Source organism: Taudactylus pleione, unplaced genomic scaffold, assembly GCF_031769625.1.
Source record: "Taudactylus pleione unplaced genomic scaffold, aTauple2 ptg000013l, whole genome shotgun sequence".
NCBI lineage: Eukaryota > Metazoa > Chordata > Amphibia > Anura > Myobatrachidae > Taudactylus > Taudactylus pleione.
The window spans coordinates 3,563,657-3,582,474 of NW_028284416.1; the positions used below are offsets into that span (position 1 = coordinate 3,563,657).

Below are 18,818 nucleotides of genomic sequence, written 5' to 3' on the forward strand. Positions count from 1 at the left end.
TACAGGAATAAGGAGGAAGTATGGGGAGTTGGAGGTAAAGTATACAGTAATAAGGAGGAAGTATGGGAAGCTGGAGATATGGTGTACAGGAATAAGGAGGAAGTATGGGGAGCTGGAGGTAAGGTGTACAGTAATAACAAGGAAGTATGGGGAGCTGGACGTAAGGTGTACAGGAATAAGGAGCAAGTATGGGGAGCTGGAGGTAAGGTGTACAGGAATAAGGAGCAAGTATGGGGAGCTAGAGGTAAGGTGTATAGTAATAAGGAGGAAGTATGGGGAATTGATGGTGTGGTGCAGAGTAATAAGGAGGAAGTATAGGAAACTGGGGTAAGGTGTACAGTAATAAGGAGGAAGTATGGGGAGCTGGAGGTAAGGTCTACAGGAATAAGAAGGAAGTATGGGGAGTTGGAGGTAAGGTGTACAGTAATAAGGAGGAAGTATGGGAAGCTGGAGATATGGTGTACAGGAATAAGGAGGAAGTATGGAGAGCTAGAGGTAAGGTGTATAGTAATAAGGAGGAAGTATGGGGAGCTGGAGGTAAGGTGTACAGTAGTAAGGAGCAAGTATGGGGAGCTGGAGGTAAGGTGTACAGGAATAAGGAGTAAGTATGGGGAGCTGGAGGTAAGGTGTACAGTAGTAAGGAGCAAGTATGGGGAGCTGGAGGTAAGGTGTACAGGAATAAGGAGGAAGTATGGGGAGTTGGAGGTAAGGTGTATAGTAATAAGGAGGAAGTATGGGAAGCTGGAGATATGGTGTACAGGAATAAGGAGGAAGTATGGGGAGCTGGAGGTAAGGTGTACAGTAATAAGGAGGAAGTATGTGGAGTTGGAGGTAATGTGTACAGTAATAAGGAGGAAGTATGGGAAGCTGGAGGTAAGGTGTACAGGAATAAGGAGCAAGTATGGGGGGCTGGAGGTAAGGTGTACAGTAATAAGGAGGAAGTATGGGGAGCTAGGGGTGTGGTGTACAGTAATAAGGAGGAAGTATGGGGAGCTAGAGGTAAGGTGTATAGTAATAAGGAGGAAGTATGGGGAATTGATGGCGTGGTGCAGAGTAATAAGGAGGAAGTATAGGAAACTGGGGTAAGGTGTACAGTAATAAGGAGGAAGTATGGGGAGCTGGAGGTAAGGTCTACAGGAATAAGGAGGAAGTATGGGGAGTTGGAGGTAAGGTTTACAGTAATAAGGAGGAAGTATGGGAAGCAGGAGATATGGTGTACAGGAATAAGGAGCAAGTATGGGGAGCTGGAGGTAAGGTGTACAGTAATAAGGAGGAAGTATGGGGAGCTGGAGGTAAGGTGTACAGTACTAAGGAGGAAGTATTAGGAAACTGGGGTAAGGTGTACAGTAATAAGAAGTAAGTATGGGGAGCTGGAGGTAAGGTGTACAGGAATAAGGAGGAAGTATGGGGAGTTGGAGGTAAAGTATACAGTAATAAGGAGGAAGTATGGGAAGCTGGAGATATGGTGTACAGGAATAAGGAGGAAGTATGGGGAGCTGGAGGTAAGGTGTACAGTAATAAGGAGGAAGTATGGGGAGCTGGAGGTAAGGTGTACAGGAATAAGGAGCAAGTATGGGGAGCTGGAGGTAAGGTGTACAGTAATAAGGAGGAAGTATGGGGAGCTGGAGGTAAGGTGTACAGTAATAAGGAGGAAGTATAGGAAGCTGGAGATAAGGTGTACAGTAATAAGGAGGAAGTATGGGAAGCTTTAGGTATTGTGCAGAGTAATAAGGAGGAAGTATGTGGAGCTGGAGGTAAGGTGCACAGTAATTAGTAGAAAGTATGGAGAGCTGGTGGCATGGTGCACAGTAAAAACAAGGGAGTATGGAGAGCTGGGGATATGGTGTAGCGTAATAAGGAGGTATAGGGTATAGTATAGAGCAGGACAGGAAGTGTGGAGATTAGAGTATTGTATAGAACAGGACATGAACTGTTAAGAGATGGGGGGTATGGTAAAAGATTGAAGAGGAAGTTCTGTAGGAGAGATGGCAGTATGGTATAGAGTAGGAGAGATGACGTTATGGTATAGAGTAGTAGAGATGGCAGCATGTTGTAGAGTAGGAGAGATGGTGGTATGGTATACAGTAGGAGAGATGGCGGTATGGTATATAGTAGGAGAGATGGTGGTATGGTATACAGTAGGAGAGATGGTGGTATGGTGTAGAATAGGATAAATGGCGATATGGTATAGAGTAGGAGAGATGGCAGTATGGTATACAGCAGGAGAGATGGCGGTATGGTATAGAGTAGGAGAGATGGTGGTATGGTATAGAGTAGGAGAGATGGTGGTATGGTATAGAGTAGGAGAGATGGTGGTATGGTATAGAGTAGGAGAGATGGTGGTATGGTATAGAGTAGGAGAGATGGTGGTATGGTATAGAGTAGGAGAGATGGTGGTATGGTATAGAGTAGGAGAGATGGTGGTATGGTATAGAGTAGGAGAGATGGTGGTATGGTATAGAGTAGGAGAGATGGTGGTATGGTTTAGAGTAGGAGAGATGGTGGTATGGTATATAGTAGGAGAGATGGCGGTATGGTATATAGTAGGAGAGATGGTGGTAAGGTATACAGTAGGAGTGATGGTGGTATGGTATATAGTAGGAGAGATGGCGGTATGGTATAGAGTAGGAGAGATGGTGGTATGGTATACAGTAGGAGAGATGCTGGTATGGTATAGAGTAGGAGAGATGGTGGTATGGTATATAGTAGGAGAGATGCTGGTATGGTATAGAGTAGGAGAGATGGTGGTATGGTATAGAGTAGGAGAGATGGTGGTATGGTATACAGTAGGAGAGATGGCGTGGCGGTATGGTATAGAGTAGGAGAGATGGCGGTATGGTATACAGTAGGAGAGATGGTGGTATGGTATAGAGTAGGAGAGATGGCGGTATGGTATATAGTAGGAGAGATGGTGGTATGGTATAGAGTAGGAGAGATGGCGGTATGGTATATAGTAGGAGAGATGGTGGTAAGGTATACAGTAGGAGTGATGGTGGTATGGTATATAGTAGGAGAGATGGCGGTATGGTATATAGTAGGAGAGATGGTGGTAAGGTATACAGTAGGAGTGATGGTGGTATGGTATATAGTAGGAGAGATGGCGGTATGGTATATAGTAGGAGAGATGGTGGTATGGTATAGAGTAGGAGAGATGGTGGTATGGTATAGAGTAGGAGAGATGGTGGTATGGTATACAGTAGGAGAGATGGTGGTATGGTATATAGTAGGAGAGATGGTGGTATGGTATATAGTAGGAGAGATGGTGGTATGGTATAGAGTAGGAGAGATGGCGGTATGGTATATAGTAGGAGAGATGGTGGTAAGGTATACAGTAGGAGTGATGGTGGTATGGTATATAGTAGGAGAGATGGCGGTATGGTATAGAGTAGGAGAGATGGCGGTATGGTATACAGTAGGAGAGATGGCGGTATGGTATACAGTAGGAGAGATGGCGGTATGGTATACAGTAGGAGAGATGGCGGTATGGTATAGCGTAGGATAGGATGTGAGGAGAGGTAGATGATTGCCTCAAGAAAAGACAATAAAGGGGAAGACATGAAAGAATGAGAGATGTAGACAGGGGAATGCGCCTCTCTGTATATTCCCACAAGACTGGCCCCATATAAAAGTGGAAATGAAACCAAGGACAGGAAAGACCATAAACGCGTGATACTGAAGTAGTAATATACATAGCTCTCTGGTGAACACACTTACGGGTCGCTGGACTTCGGTATGAGTGTCCCCAGCTCTTTAATTCTATCATTAATGTTGAATCTTCGCCGGCGTTCAACTGCAGAGAGAGGAGGCATGGTCAGAGGAACATGGAGGGAGCAGAGGAGATATAATTACGGTCTCTCAACACTGTGGCCTGGACCATGGTGTTATCTGTGTGGGGTTTGTATGTTCTCCCCGTGTATATGCAAGGTTCCTCCACAATGCTTTGATTTAATTTCATGACCCAAAAATAAACTGCTACATTAATTGTCCTCCAACTAAATTGGCGCTTGTGCGAGAGTGCGCGGTTTCTGGTAGGCAATTCAGCCTTAAGCTCCACTGGAACTGGGGCTGGCGTAAATTGTTGGTGCTGTGATAATGCCATATAATATGAAAGAACTGTCTCGTCTTGTCATCATCAGGTGAGCCAACCACAAATGTTCTATACCTGGGAGAAAAGCAGCCTTGGAAGCATGGCGGGGACGCTGCAGGGAACGGGTTACTTAACCCTGAACATGCAGAGACCTGAGAGGCTGCTTTGCAGGATTATGTCACAGGAATGCCGGCAGATCCAGTCACGCAAGATTTTTTATCCTCTTCATATTTGCAAAGTATTTGCTTTCTACCCACATCATTTACATATTCAGGGCCCGACTGTGTCCAAAATGCGCACGCGCCACAGAACGCCATCGTAGACTGTACCATGCAGACACACACAGGGATGGAAATTCAAAGTGCAGACGGATCGATCTGTGCGCTGATTGGTCTCTCTTTGCGTGAACTGGGCGTTTCACGCACGGAACATATCAGTCTCTGGTAGTGTCCTGGGAGTGTCATGGACGCGCCGGCCGTCATCCGTGCCAGTTTGTATGCAGACGGATCTCTTGCTCCCAGCATGCGGTGGGTGTATGCCCCCATACTGTTGATGACAGCTGATGATACTATTGATGGTCCTGACGCGCGGGACTGATGTCACATGCGTGGACTGGAAAGCAAGACTGGCCCACGGCACATTATCGTTACGCCCTAGTGGTGATGACGATTATAATGATCAAGCTGTGTAAATCCAATGATCAAAGAAAGAAAAATAACTGGTTTATTGGGAAAAAAAAAAAGAATATAGGACGGCATTCAGAGTCGGTTGCAAGCGCCGATGCGCTCGTAACCGACTAGATAGTTAGTCCTGCGCACGCGCAGCGACCACAGTGCGTGCGCAAGCCCCGGAGCGACAGAGAAACTCTGTCGCTCCGGAGCTCGTTACCAAAGGGGTGGCTGTCGATGTTGATCGACACCTCGCCCCGTTTGGTAGGCGGGCCGGGGGGGGGGGGGGGGGTTTGCAAAACGGAGGTGTTCCTCAATGAACGCCTACCGTTTTGTGGGCGGCCGCACTGACATCATCAGTGATGTCAGTGGGGAGCTTCCTGCTCCATCAGAGCAGGAAGCTCCCTGGGGCTTACGAGTGCCGAGACCCAAACTTAGGGTCTGGTCGTAAGCCCCGATGGTCGCGAGGGTGATGACCATCGCGACCATCAAACTGGTCGGTCGTTAAGCTGTGGGTGGTAACCCACAGCTTAACTAACGACCAGGAGGCCGCACTTCAAAAATGAAACGACTGCCCTCATTCAGAACGAGCGGTCGCTTCTTGCGAGCGCCTCTCAATGAGGTCCATTGTGTCATTCCCAATAGTCCTGATTCAGGACTAAGAGAAAATAAAAAGGAGCAATAAAACAAGGAGTAATTTGCATCTTGGCAAAACCACGTAATGCAGGTGGGGCAGAAAGATTAAGGTGCCCATTTATCATCGTATATATTTGTGGTTTAATCCCCGAAAACACAGGTATTCGGGGGTTAACCGCAAATATTAAGTTCCCCCAGATGTATGAAGGAGAGACTTGCTGCGATCTCTCCATTCCCGCTGGTAGCCGCTTCCCCCATAGGTGTCTATGGGGGATGCAATGCTGCCAAACTGACCCACTTCTGGAATGTGATGCCTTCCGGAGATTGGCCCCCTGCAGCTGACGCCATCTGAAGATGGCAGTAGCCACTGTAGCCTTCGCATAATTAGCAATGGCGGCTGCGGAAGTGCAGTCAGCGTGACTGCGCATGCACACTAGCCCCGGCAGCACTCTGGGCAAATCGCAGGGACGCGCTCCTTTCTGAGCCTCTGTCCCTGCATGTGCCGGATGATACTTTCTGCCGGGAGGGTCGCATTTTGCAATGTGATCATGGGCGGTAATGTCATACCCAGATCGCATTGCACATGCGATCATTAATAAATGGGCTTCTAAGACTTGGAAAGGGACATGTTCTAGCTTAATTCTAAATTAGCGTGTAAAAGCAAAGCTGCCCAGCATTTGTTTGCTACATGCAAGAGCAGCTGGTATTTTCCCTGCATGCAAAACAATAAAGGCATGTGCACCCCCCCGCATTACAACATGGTATGTTCCTGGAGCTTATTGCTCCTTTTTTTAAATGTCTTCCTAACTGTGCATCAGGCCCAACATGTGCCCAAATCGGTGCAAATATTCCATCTCTTGACTTCTTCCTTTGGATTAACAGCCCAATATATTACAGCGTTCATGTTTTTATATATATATGACCCAGTGTCAATGTCCCTTCGTTTGCCGCACACTTTAATCAGCTCCAATCACTCTTCCCAGGCAGTTCCAGCCATTGTATCATGGTAAATACCCCCCACACACACACTTACTCAGGTTGTGGTTATCTTTCTTCTGACGCTCCTTAATCATTGCTTTTGCCTCGTGTTCTGTGGAGAAGAAGAACGAAACAGAGACAGTAAGATGGTTCCGTCCGCACATTCCGTAGAAGACTGAGAGCGAGTATAACCGTGACGGATGAGCTGTGTACGCCATAACCCACCAAAGTACTCTTTCTTAACGTTCGGCAGCTCAGCTGGGCAGGAGTTGCTGACGGCGATAGCCGGAGCGGAGATTTCGGGGGCACAATACATGTCCAAGAGGTTACCGGTGACAGGCAGCTAAACAGACAGGAATATTATATTATTATCTTTTATTTATTTGGCGCCACAAGTTTTCCGCAGCGCCTTACAAAGTATATAAACAAATAGGTTGACCCGTGACTTACAGTACAATACAATATAGGCTGAGGATAATATACATTGCTACATTAGCGACCATAACACCCAGATAAGCAACAGAGCATAAGCAACCAAGGACCTCATTCAGAGTCGGTCGTTGCGGGCCGCACGGTCGTACTGGAAAAGGGACCGGATATGCAAATGATGCACTCGCATGTTGCGTCCCTAAGGTCGGATCGGTAGCTGGCCGACCAAGGGGAGGATGCGGTGGGAACGCAAAAAAAACGCCCCCAACTCGTACGCATTACACGTCATCTCCGGCCATATAAGGATTAATCGCGAGCATCGGAAACCATCGGAACTGGTCGTAGAGCTAAAGGTTGACCATAACCTCTCTTAAGCTCTACGATCATGTCAGTGTAAAACCACCCATGTCACATGACACTACTTTGTTAATTATGCACTCCCATAAAACGCTGTTTGCATAATTAGGGACGCCTGCGTTCGGATCTCCACTCCCCCGTTTTCAAGCACCTTCCCCTGTTACCACCCACAAACGCCGTAATCTGTCACTCAAACTACCGACCTGGCTGTGTTCAAAGAGAGAGAAATTTCTGATCGTAGCGGCTAGTTTGCGCGCGCACATTGCGAACTTTACGCATGCGCAGTTTAGTGAACATCGGTGGCGTACGACCGTGCGGCCGCACCGACCGACTCTGAATGAGGTCCCAAGTGTTTGGTGCCCTAGTGGGGAGTAAGGAGTAGATTAAAGTAAAGTGAAGAGAAGCACAAGAGGGTAGAGGGCCCTGCTGGTAAGAGCTCACATTCTAAAGGGGAGGGGCAGATAAACAGGGGTGGCACAGATGGGGTAGACGGGGAGGAAGGAGCAGGTAGCAGCAAGTTAGGATGAGAGCTGGAAGGCTTTGATGAATTAGTGGGTCTTGAGAGCCCGTTTGAAGGATTTTAGAGAGGTGCAGAGTCTGATGGGAAAAGGGAGAGAGTTCCAAAGGTGGGGATCATTAGTATTTATTTCATTAGTGAAAGCATCATTACTATTATATATATTGTATACGCTCCCATTGTATGTATCCTTTACGTGTTATCGTTACTCTGGACTGGCAATATATTAAATTAAAATTTCCTTCCTCCATCTAATTGTTTTCCATGATATTGCGACCCCCCCTGACTTGTATATCTCACCCATTGCCTCTACTGACCACTGATGGTCGCACCTTTTAATTTTTCTGATTAATTTAAAGCAGCAATTCCGTAAAGAAAGTTATTTATTTTTACTTTAAACAGCAAGGTAAGTACATTTTAAGCGTGCATCTGATGTCGTCTTTCATAGCTACCAATCGTACCCTACACGCACGCATGCACACGTGTACGCACATGCCTCTCAACATGTCATGTGATCACAGAGTGGGGGGGAGGGGATGATTTTATAGTACAAGGAGCAGACAGTGGAGCTCATTCAGGGCCGCTCGCAAGTTGCGGCTGCTCGCTCCCAGCGTATGCAAATCCGGCTAAGTGATGGCATGGCTGGCTCTCGCTTGGCAAGGCATTAGCACGCCCACTATGTCTTGGAAGACGCCCACTAGCGCACGTCACCTCCAGGAAGGATTTCAGTGTAAAAAGAGGCTGGTGATGTGTACTATGACGCTGCCACTTAATTATGCACGCCTCTGTAACGGTGTTGAAACACTCAGGCACGCCTGCGTCCGCACCTCCACTCCCCCGTTTGCACTGTCCTGCCCCTGTTACCACCCACAATCGGCCTCTCCTGTCACTCATTACACTGGGCTGTCTTAGCTGGGCGAGCGGTTTCCGATCGCTCCGAGTAGTTCGCGCACTGCGAACAATACGCATGCGCAGATTAGCGAACATCGTCCGCAACGAGCGGACTCTTGCTAACGAGCGTCTCTGAATCAGGTCCAGAGCTCGCAGGGATGCCCAATGCCTCTCTGCTCACTACATCAAGTGCTATGTGACTGTGGTTGCCGTGGTAAGCACATGATACCATGCAAGATTATAAATCATTAATAGCAGCCTGAAGAAACAAACAAAGGAAAAATGGTAAATACTAATGCGGTCGCAACTCCGGACGCCTACAGTGATCGCAAGTCCTATGCGATTATTCGGCCATATTCTGAATTGTGCGCATCTTTGCGATTGCACCCCCAGCAGCCCAGCTGCCAAAGCAGCCATCATCAATCATCACGCCTCCCGTATACAGTCACGCCTGCCCCAGTACCCAGGTCCTTGTTGGCTCTCGACGGCCCCGCCTGCCACGTGCGCCCAGCTTACTGATAATCCCTAGATGCTGCCACATTGGGACTTACATGTGACTCGGGGACGGGTCCTAAGCGCCTTCTTATAGTGATTTATTCTTTTTTCGTGGGATTGCGGCTTTATAATGACAAGCTCTGGATTTATTGTAATACACGGCATATTTAAAATGTGGCGAAAATGTCATTGTGAAAAAGGAAAGTGCGCATATAACTTACTGTGCTCGGTAGGTTTTCCCGCTCCATATATCCCATAATTTCATCATTGTAGCTGGATTCTAAGCTTATGATCTCCTCGATGACATCTTCAATCTAAAACGGTTGAAAAACAAATGTCTAAGGAAAAAATAAAGGTGAACTTTAAAACACAAACCTCCTTAGTGTGCTCCAGGGACTGCTGACATAGAACTATTCTACTGACCTATTATTATCTCTGTGGGCCTGATTCTGGGTGGGGGACAAAGCAAATTAAAAGCCAAGCAATTTTGCACCTGGAACAAACCATGCTGCAATGCGGGGGGGGGACGGACAAATACATTTATTATTTTTGCATGCAGGGTAAATACCGGCTGCTTTTGCATGTAGCCCAGAAATACTGCCCAGCTTTATTTTACACCGCAATTTAGAATCAAGGACCTCATTCAGAGCCGGACGCTATTTGCGCTCGCTCGTTCAGAAAAAGGGGCTGGCTATTTAAATTGAGCGCTCGCTCTTTGCGGTCTGTTGATGCCTCTATGTCTGAGCGAGCATCCGAAACATGCGCTCGCTATTTTGTAAAGACGCCCCTTGGCCGTTCGCATCATACGTCATCTCCGCTATTTATTAGATTAATCGAGTACATCGAAAGGCGAATGAAGTGCTCGCTATTCTTGTGGTAGCATTTTCCTACCGCAATCATGCGAGCAGTTCAGGCTAAAAGACAACCAAGTGACGTGGTCGATGACGCTGCTTTGTTAATTATGCACACCCTTAAAACGCCCGTTTTGACCGTTTGGCACGCCTGCGTTCGGATCTCCACTCCCCGTTTTCAAGCACCTTCCCCTGTTACCACCCACAAACGCCTCATCCTGTCACTCAAATTAGCAGGCACTCGCTATTTTGCAAGCACACGATTTCCGACCGCACTGACTGGTTGGCGCATGCGCATTACGACCCATACGCATGCGCAGATGTGCGAACATCGCTCGGAGCGAACAAGCGGCCGCTTACGAGCGGCTCTGAATGAGGCCCTCAGTTTGGACATGCCCCTCCCAAATCTAAAGGTGCCCACCCACTAGCCGACGGAGTAACGAGAGCACGATTACGACATTCTAATCGTGCTGTTGTCTCTCCGTCTGTGATGAGCCTGCACTGAGCCTGCACTGAACGAGCAGGCGTTCAGTGCAGGCTCATCAATCATCTGGCAACATGCTGAACCTGACGATATCGTCAGGTTGTCCAGCATGTTTGCCCGATGATAGATGTCGGAAACTACCAGCGAGCGCGCGCGCATCGCTGGTCGTTTCCGACCTTAAAGTGCCCGATTTGCGGACGATTTGCAAACGACTGCACGATAACGACGTCGTTATCGTGCAATCGCCTGTCAAAATCGTCAAGTGGATGGGCACCTTAAATCTCATACATCAGCAAACAACTGGGGCAATTCGCTGTTCTGCCAATGCCTGGATTGGATGATCGGTAAAATCCAACATGTTGGATAATCTCGATTTGACGATTCTGATCCAAAAATTATTGGAATTGGCGAGTCGGGGATTTTTAACATATAGGGGTCTATTTACTAAGCAGTGTTAGGAGACAGAGAGAAAAGTGATAAGGTGCCAGCCAATCAGCTCCTAACTGTCATCTCACAGGCTGTGTTTGAAAAATGACAGTTAGGAGCTGATTGGCTGGTACCTTTATCACTTTTCACTCTGTCTCCTAACACTGCTTAGTAAATAGAGCACAGAATGAAGCAATATAAATTAATCTATATACATTTAATAAATATTAAAAGGGGATGACTTCTATTAACCATTTGCAAAGCGCAATGGATTATACTGGAGCTATGTAAGTAATTGTTAATAAAATTATAATAAATAAACATATCGATATAAAGGGTTCTATTTACTAAGCACTGTTAGGAGACAGAGTGAAAAGTGATAAGAAAGTGATAAGGTGCCGGCCAATCAGCTCCCAACTGTCATCTCACAGGCTGTGTTTTGAAAAATGACAGTTGGGAGCTGATTGGCTGGCACCATATAACTTTCTTATCACTTTTCACTCTGTCTCCTAACACTGCTTAGTAAATAGACCCCAAAGTGTTGTTCCGATTCACTGAGGACTCGGGAGCAAAGAGAGATAATTCCAGGCAGATTATTAGGTTTATTAGTGACGTGACCCCTCAATCTATGTTGGCAGGTGGGTTACTTTTCCCCTGTTGTATATACCACCTACCTCTTTTTCAGGATTGGAGCCAATTTTCAGCATAGCCAGGGGGCTGTTGGGGGCGCTGCTGGCTGAGGGGAGCATTGAATGTTCAGGCTGCGAGGAGGCGCCGCCTGCAGGGGCTGGTACGGTGGAGCTTGGGGCGGAAGCATGAAAGGGCATCTTCGTTCCGTGCGTGGTGGAGAGGTACTGTTTGACCTGCTGCCTCTGCGACTGCTGGATGTGGTACTTTGTAGGATTCTCCAAGTGGGTCTGCACCTGGTAAAACAAAACACGTATGACGGTATGGCACGCCGACATAACATGGCATTTATCATGGTGAATGTACTGAAAATGCTGAAGCTTGGAAAAAAAAAAAAACACTTAGGCAACGCGTAGCTAACTCTGTGACTCTCAGTGTATTCAATTTCTAACCAATCAGAGGGAAGCCAGCGTATTGGTATACATAAGCCAGCCATTCGCAACGTAAGCCCCTCATGGAATGAGTCATGCAGCACCTAAGTGGTTGTCTTTTTTTCCAAAGCTGCAGCGCTGTGGAATCTACAAGGACCTTGGGAATATAGGTGAATAATTAATGGGTAAACGAGGGATGTATTGGGGTGGTTCTACTGCCACAAAATAATTTATCTAGGGGTGGTTCTTTAAACGTGTTTTTTTACAGGTGGATTGCAGGTGCCAGTGATCCTGGGCATGATGACACTTGTTGTTCTTCCAGTGCCAGCATGCCCTGGCAGCCATTAAATTGGGCATGCCAGGGCTTGCTGGGACCGGTATTTCATCAGCAACAAAACACATTTATTATATTATTAACCTAACACCCACCAGGTACTGGGAATGGCCACAGTGCTTATCAGCAGAGGGCTAGTTTTTCCTAGAAGGGGGGGGAAACACCCCTGGGAAATACAGCCCGAGCTGATAGGTCTAGGGCTGATTGACACTGTGATGGGCGGACCCTAGGTTGTGTCCCCCCTGTTATAGTGCCACCAGCCCTGGCTGCCAGTGTCAGACTGGGACATGAAGGGCCCATCGGGGGGAATACAGTGGTAGGGGCACATGCTTAAAAGGGTGTGGTCATCCACCAGAGGGGGTGTGGTCATCCACCAGAGGGGGTGTGGTCAGCTACCACAGATGCTTGGCTAACCAATGGGCAAATCTTGGTGTAGTTTCTATAGAAGAGAACCAAGCCCCCATGCTGATCAGTGTTCCTGGTAACTGTCCATCTAATAGAGGAACAATCTATAATTTGAGGTCTGGAACCTGACACCTAGAGGAACGGTGGGCCCACAGACAGTGGGTCCCACCGGGGATTTCCCCTGGTCCCCTATGGACCAGTCCAACCCTGCTGGCTGCTGAAGCCTAGTGCTGGTAATAACATTTTCAGGGGTACTCTATGATCTGTCTGGCAGTGCTGGTGCTGGTTACACTTTCATTGGCTCATTCCAGCCTGAGAGTAGCTCACAGCTTGGGATAATTGCTTTTCAGAGAACTGGAACAGTTGATTAAATTGGCTCATGTGACTGCAATCTCAGGCCGGCGAGCTTACTAGTTAATACCAGACACCCGCTCCAAGCAGCCATTTTTCCGGTGATTTGTTAGTTCGCCTCAAAACACCAACATCTAGGGCTGTGACATCACTGAGAGTGCGTGGACCAATCAGAAGCCTCAACCACAGACACTGTGGCTTCTGGTTGGCCCACCTGCTGTCACTTTACAGCTAGATGGCTTTCTGTCAGCGCGGAAAACACATAGGCCTTACCTTTAGGATCTCCAATGGCACCTGTGCCGGGGTGGGGCGGCTAGCAGGGTTCACGCTGATAGCGGGCGTGGAAGCCGCCGCATTGCTGCGTTCTGCTGAGACCTGGGCGGCCTGCTGCTTTTGTTCCCGGAGTTCCTGCTCCTGTGCCTGCGCCCTCATCAGCTGCTGCCGTAGCAGAATCCGGGATGACATTGTGCTGGGCGTCTGAAGGGGAGCCTGAGGGGACTGCGCTGGGGTCTGGCTGTTAGGGGACAATAAGGTGAAGCTAGATTAGACTTCAACACATTTTTTTAAACAATTCATATAGACACTGGGGGAAAAAAGTACACCCTATTACACATTTGTGTTTTTACATGACAGGACATAATTAACAATCATCATGTCCTCACCAAGTCCTAAACCTGATGCCACATACTGTATAAGCAAGGTAGTAGACCCCTGATTCAGTAGCTTGGACAGACAACGTTAACCCTTTTCTTTATGAGTCCGTCAGTATCTTGCGTTGTATTTGAGGAATTTTGTCCCACTCTTCATTACAGCACTACCTCAGTTCATTGATGATGGACGGTATTCAGTGGCGTATCTATAATGGGTGCTGGGTGTGGGGTGCACACGGGTCTCAGGGTCCAGGGGGGGCCCACACAGCACACGCACACCCTGCACCCATGTTCAACATTTATTTCTCCAGAGTCCCATTTCAGCAGCGACAGTGCTGCATAAATCATAGGGAAAATGGTGTGGCGGCCATTTTCCCGGCTATTTGCACTGTAGAAAAATCACAGGGAACATGGTGCGGGCACCAAGTTTCTGGAGACCTGCGCATGCACAGCAGACACTGGCACGGTGCCAGAGTCTACTCACTAGAGAGGCGTGGACCTGGACGGAGACCGCACACAAGCCCCCTCCTCTCTGAGGGCATTAATTTATGCACAGGTCAATCTTCACTGACTGGACTGATGGCCTCACACAGGTATGGAACTATTGATGGTGTAGCCAGTGTACTGCACCAGGGCCCGCGGGAATGAAAGGACGCAGAGACGGAGACTATGCGGTACTAATAATGAGTACAAGTGCCTCATTATAGTACGCCAGTCGGCCAGTCACTGCGGACTGTAACAAGGGAAGAGGCAGACTGGCTGGAGGAGGCTACTGATGCCGGGGAACGTCCAAAAGAAATGTCGGTCTGATGTCATGATCTTGTGACTGTCTAGATTGCATTAAAGGTAACACTTTGCAGCAACACTGATCGTTTTTGCTGCACTCACTGTAAAAGGTTTATCATGGCTGCTCCCAAGCCAAATAAAACGGACGAAACAGAGAAAATTATTAGTATAGAATCGCTAGGTTACTAATGGTTACCTAGTGGTCCCCACCCTTGAAGTCAATGTTGGGAACCGCTCATTGGCTGAGAGAGGCGGAGGCTCGCCTCTCTCAGCCAATGAACGTTCAGCCAATGCATTTCTATGTGAAATGCAGCGGCTGAGCCAATATTCGCGAAGTACTGTTCTTAGAGGACGCTACTGTGTGTGGGTCCTGGTTTTTATTTTTTTCAGAAGATGGTGGGTGCCTACATGGGGAGGACATGATACAAGGGGTAGGTAAGTACGGATTTCTTTTTTTTTTTAACAGGTCCCGATCTTGGATTCTACTGAAGAAAGGGACAGACCATTGCTAGGGACAAGGTAAGTATGTAGTGAGTGAATGAGTGAGTGAGTGAGTGAGTGAGTGAGTGAGTGAGTGAGTGAGTGAGTGAGTGAGTGAGTGAGTGGGTGCATGTGTAATAAAATAATAGAACCTTCGGTGTTTGTGTTATGTCGTTTTTTAAATATTTATTTTGCAGGTGAACTAGAGACTCCAGCGGGCCCTTAATATCCCGCATGCTGGTACTTGTGGTTCCCCAAGAACTAGCATGCGGGGGAGGCTTGCTGGGTTCTCTAGGTTTCCTGTAAAGGACAATATTATTTATTGTATTTTTTCACACAATCAACCCGGCACCCACAGCCCAGGGGTGCCAGGGATAACCCCCGGGCTATCAACCCAGGCCTGGGGTGCCCTAGAGAAGGGGAACCCCTTTATTGGGGGTCCCCACCTCCTCAGGGATCCCCGGCCTGGGCTGACTAGCATGGGGTGATAATGCTTTGGCAGGGGGACCCCGTGAAGCGAGACCCACGGCTGTGTCTTTAAACCCCCGCTAGAAAACGTCTGGTGCTGGTTGTGGATGATACAGTGGACTCCTACTCATTTTGTCCCCCATATTTCCACAACCAGGACTGGCTCACTGAGCCTGGTGCTGGTTGATGAAAATACAGGGGACCACTTAATCTTTTTTCACAACCACGACCGGCTCAGAAAAGCTGGGTGCTGGTTGTGCTTTTAGGGGGGACTCCGCTACGTTTTTGTTTACACTTTGATAGGTTTTTATTTTAGCACAGAAGCAAGTACGGATCTCACTGATCTGTGCATGTCTCTGTGTAACTCACACCGTGTAATGAAAGTCGCATTATACGGTGTGAGTTTACCCGCAGTTTTAACTCCCATGCACTCTCATGTGAGTCAAAATGGTGTAATGGTTAGCGTCACTGCCTCACAGCACTGAGGTCGTGGGTTCAATTCCCACCACGGCCCTAACTGTGTGGAGTTTGTATATTCTCCCTGTGCTTGTGTGGGTTTCCCCCGGGTACTCCGGTTTCCTCTCAGACTCCAAAAATATACTGGTAGGTTAATTGGCTCCCAACAAAAATTAACCCTAGTGTGTATGTGTGTGTGTGGGGGGGGGGTACATGTGATAGGGAATATAGAGTGTAAGCTCCACTGGGGCAGGGACTGATGTGAATGGCCAAATATGCTCTGTAAAGCGCTGTGGAACATGTGTGCGCTATATAAATAACTGGTAATAAATAAATAAATGGGATCCCTCAACTTGAAACCTATTTCATTCGGCTCTGGATGTTTGCTTGAACAGAGAAATCTAATTTCTATTTTTGAAACTGCTGAGTTTGTGTCAGAGACTTATCTCACGCCCGGGGTCAGTCAGCAGTATTGCAGGTTTTCTGCTGGATGTAGGAACCTTATCTGAGTTTCCTGTTGACTGCTGTTCCCTGTATCCTCCATATCTCTGTATGTCTACATCATGCATTCTTTCTGCCTATGTGTCCCTGCTGGGAGTATGAACAGCTCTCCTGTCTGATAAGTCACCTGGCAGGTATCGGCTGGCTCTTCAGCTGGTAAAACTGCTCCTCGCTCGGCTCTAGAGCTGTCTCAACGTCAATGTCAGCGACAATGCCGGACTCGGGCAACAGCGGGCTCAGACTGTTGGGATAAGACAAAGAGTGTAGTGTCCATTAGTAATAGGCATCACGTTTCTCCTAATTCACAGACATCAGTACACAGACCTCTCCCCTCCTCCTTACAGACATATTATATATAGACGTCTCCCCTCCTCCTAATACACAGACATCAGGGGTTCACTGATCTCTTCCCTCTTCCTAATACACAGACATCAGGGGACACACTGACCTCTCCCCCCTCCTAATACACAGACATCAGGACACACAGACCTCTCCCCTTCCTCCTAATACACAGACATCAGAACACACTGACTTCTCCTCCTAATACACAGACATCAGGACACACTGACCTCTCCCCTCCTCCTAATACACAGACATCAGGACACACTGACCTCCCCCCTCCACCTAATACACAGACATCAGGACACACTGATCTCTCCCCTCCTCCTTACAGACATATTATATATAGACCTCTCCCCTCCTCCTAATACACAGGCATCAGTGGTCACACTGATCTCTTCCCTCTTCCTAATACACAGACATCAGGACACACAGACCTCTCCCCTCCTCCTAATACACAGACATCAGGACACACAGACCTCTCCCCTCCTCCTAATACACAGACATTAGGACACACTGACCTCTCCCCTCTTCCTAATACACAGACATCAGGGGTCACACTGATCTCTTCCCTCTTCCTAATACACAGACATCAGGGGACACACTGACCTCTCCCCTCCTCCTAATACACAGACATCAGAACACACTGACCTCTCCCCTCCTCCTAATACACAGACATCAGGGGACACACTGACCTCTCCCCTCTTCCTAATACACAGACATCAGGACACACTGATCTCTCCCCTCCTCCTTACAGACATATTATATATATACCTCTCCCCTCCTCCTAATACACAGACATCAGGGGACACACTGACCTCTCCCCTCCTCCAAATACACAGACATCACAACACACAGACCTCTCCCCTCTTCCTAATACACAGACATCAGGACACACTGACCTCTGACCTCCTCCTACTACACAGACATCAGGACAGACTGACCTCTCCTCCTAATACACAGACATCAGGGCACACTGACCTCTCCCCTCCTCCTAATACACAGACATCAGGGCACACTGACCTCTCCCCTCCTCCTAATACACAGACATCAGGGCACACTGACCTCTCCCCTCCTCCTAATACACAGACATCAGGGCACACTGACCTCTCCCCTCCTCCTAATACACAGACATCAGGGGACACTGACCTCTCCCCTCCTCCTAATACACAGACATCAGGGCACACTGACCTCTCCCCTCCTCCTAATACACAGACATCAGGGCACACTGACCTCTCCCCTCCTCCTAATACACAGACATCAGGGGACACTGACCTCTGACCTCCTCCTAATACACAGATATTAGGACATAGAGCTCTAGTCTACTTAAATATATAATAGTCTGTTAAAGTGTGTCGCGACTGCAACATGAATTGCGCCTCTAAAGGCTCCCACTGCAAAGCGCTACGCCGGAGAGGATGTAGGATCTGCCGGGAATGGGGTAAGTAACGAGTCTGCCTCTAATCTGTCCCATAGGTAGAGGTGACATCGCTATGCTGGTTATTGTGACGCTCATACATCCATGTGTCTGAACCTGCGGTTGGACTGCCGTAGTCTTCTTTGTTTGGTCACAGCGAGTGGAAGATCTTCGTACGTTTCGTCATGGCGGATGGGGGAAGACGTGTCTGTGAGATTAAGGGCCCCATTTACAAACAAAATATAACCCCTTTAGTGTTCGCTAAAGGGGTTATACCATCTTCCTGTATTTAGTAAACAGCTGTAATCTTAGATTACCGCTGTTTGTACAGCATCGCTCTCGCCATCTAAAAGATGGCGAGAGCGATGCGGGCCCCATTGCCGGCAATGGAGACCCGGCGGTGCCTCTCCGGCTTCAACGAAGCCTTCCAGGCACTGCCGGGTCTCCCTGTCATGCACATGCGCAGACGGACCGTCGCGCATGCGCATGACCCTGGAGCACCGTCGCTGCCAGCGTTAGGCTGCCAGCAGCCCAGGAGAGGGTCTCGTCGAGGACGAGGATTCCGCTGGACTTCGCAGGACCTCGCCGGAGAGGTAAGTATTACTAAATACCAGTGGCATTTTCGTTTGTATCACAGTGATACTAAACGAAAATTGCCGCTGGTATTTCCCTTTGTTTGTAAATGGGGCCCTATGTCCGAGATGTGCGATTGCAATTTGTGTTAAACTTGGAAAAAGGGGAAATGAAACTCATG

At 48.1% G+C, this 18,818-nt stretch overlaps 1 protein-coding gene across 2 annotated transcripts in view; it reads right to left on the bottom strand.

The window, feature by feature from the left end:
• Nucleotides 1-18,818, bottom strand: part of TFE3 (transcription factor binding to IGHM enhancer 3) — a 39,085-nt gene that overhangs the window by 6,752 nt on the left and 13,515 nt on the right. For both annotated transcript variants that reach the window (XM_088470280.1, XM_088470287.1), the window contains exons 2-8: nt 16,436-16,549; nt 13,241-13,481; nt 11,494-11,742; nt 9,280-9,372; nt 6,595-6,712; nt 6,425-6,481; nt 3,715-3,790 (exon numbers count right to left, since the gene is read on the bottom strand). In XM_088470280.1, coding sequence (XP_088326406.1) covers nt 3,715-3,790; nt 6,425-6,481; nt 6,595-6,712; nt 9,280-9,372; nt 11,494-11,742; nt 13,241-13,481; nt 16,436-16,549 — 948 coding nt within the window. The remainder of the gene's footprint in view (nt 1-3,714; nt 3,791-6,424; nt 6,482-6,594; nt 6,713-9,279; nt 9,373-11,493; nt 11,743-13,240; nt 13,482-16,435; nt 16,550-18,818) is intronic.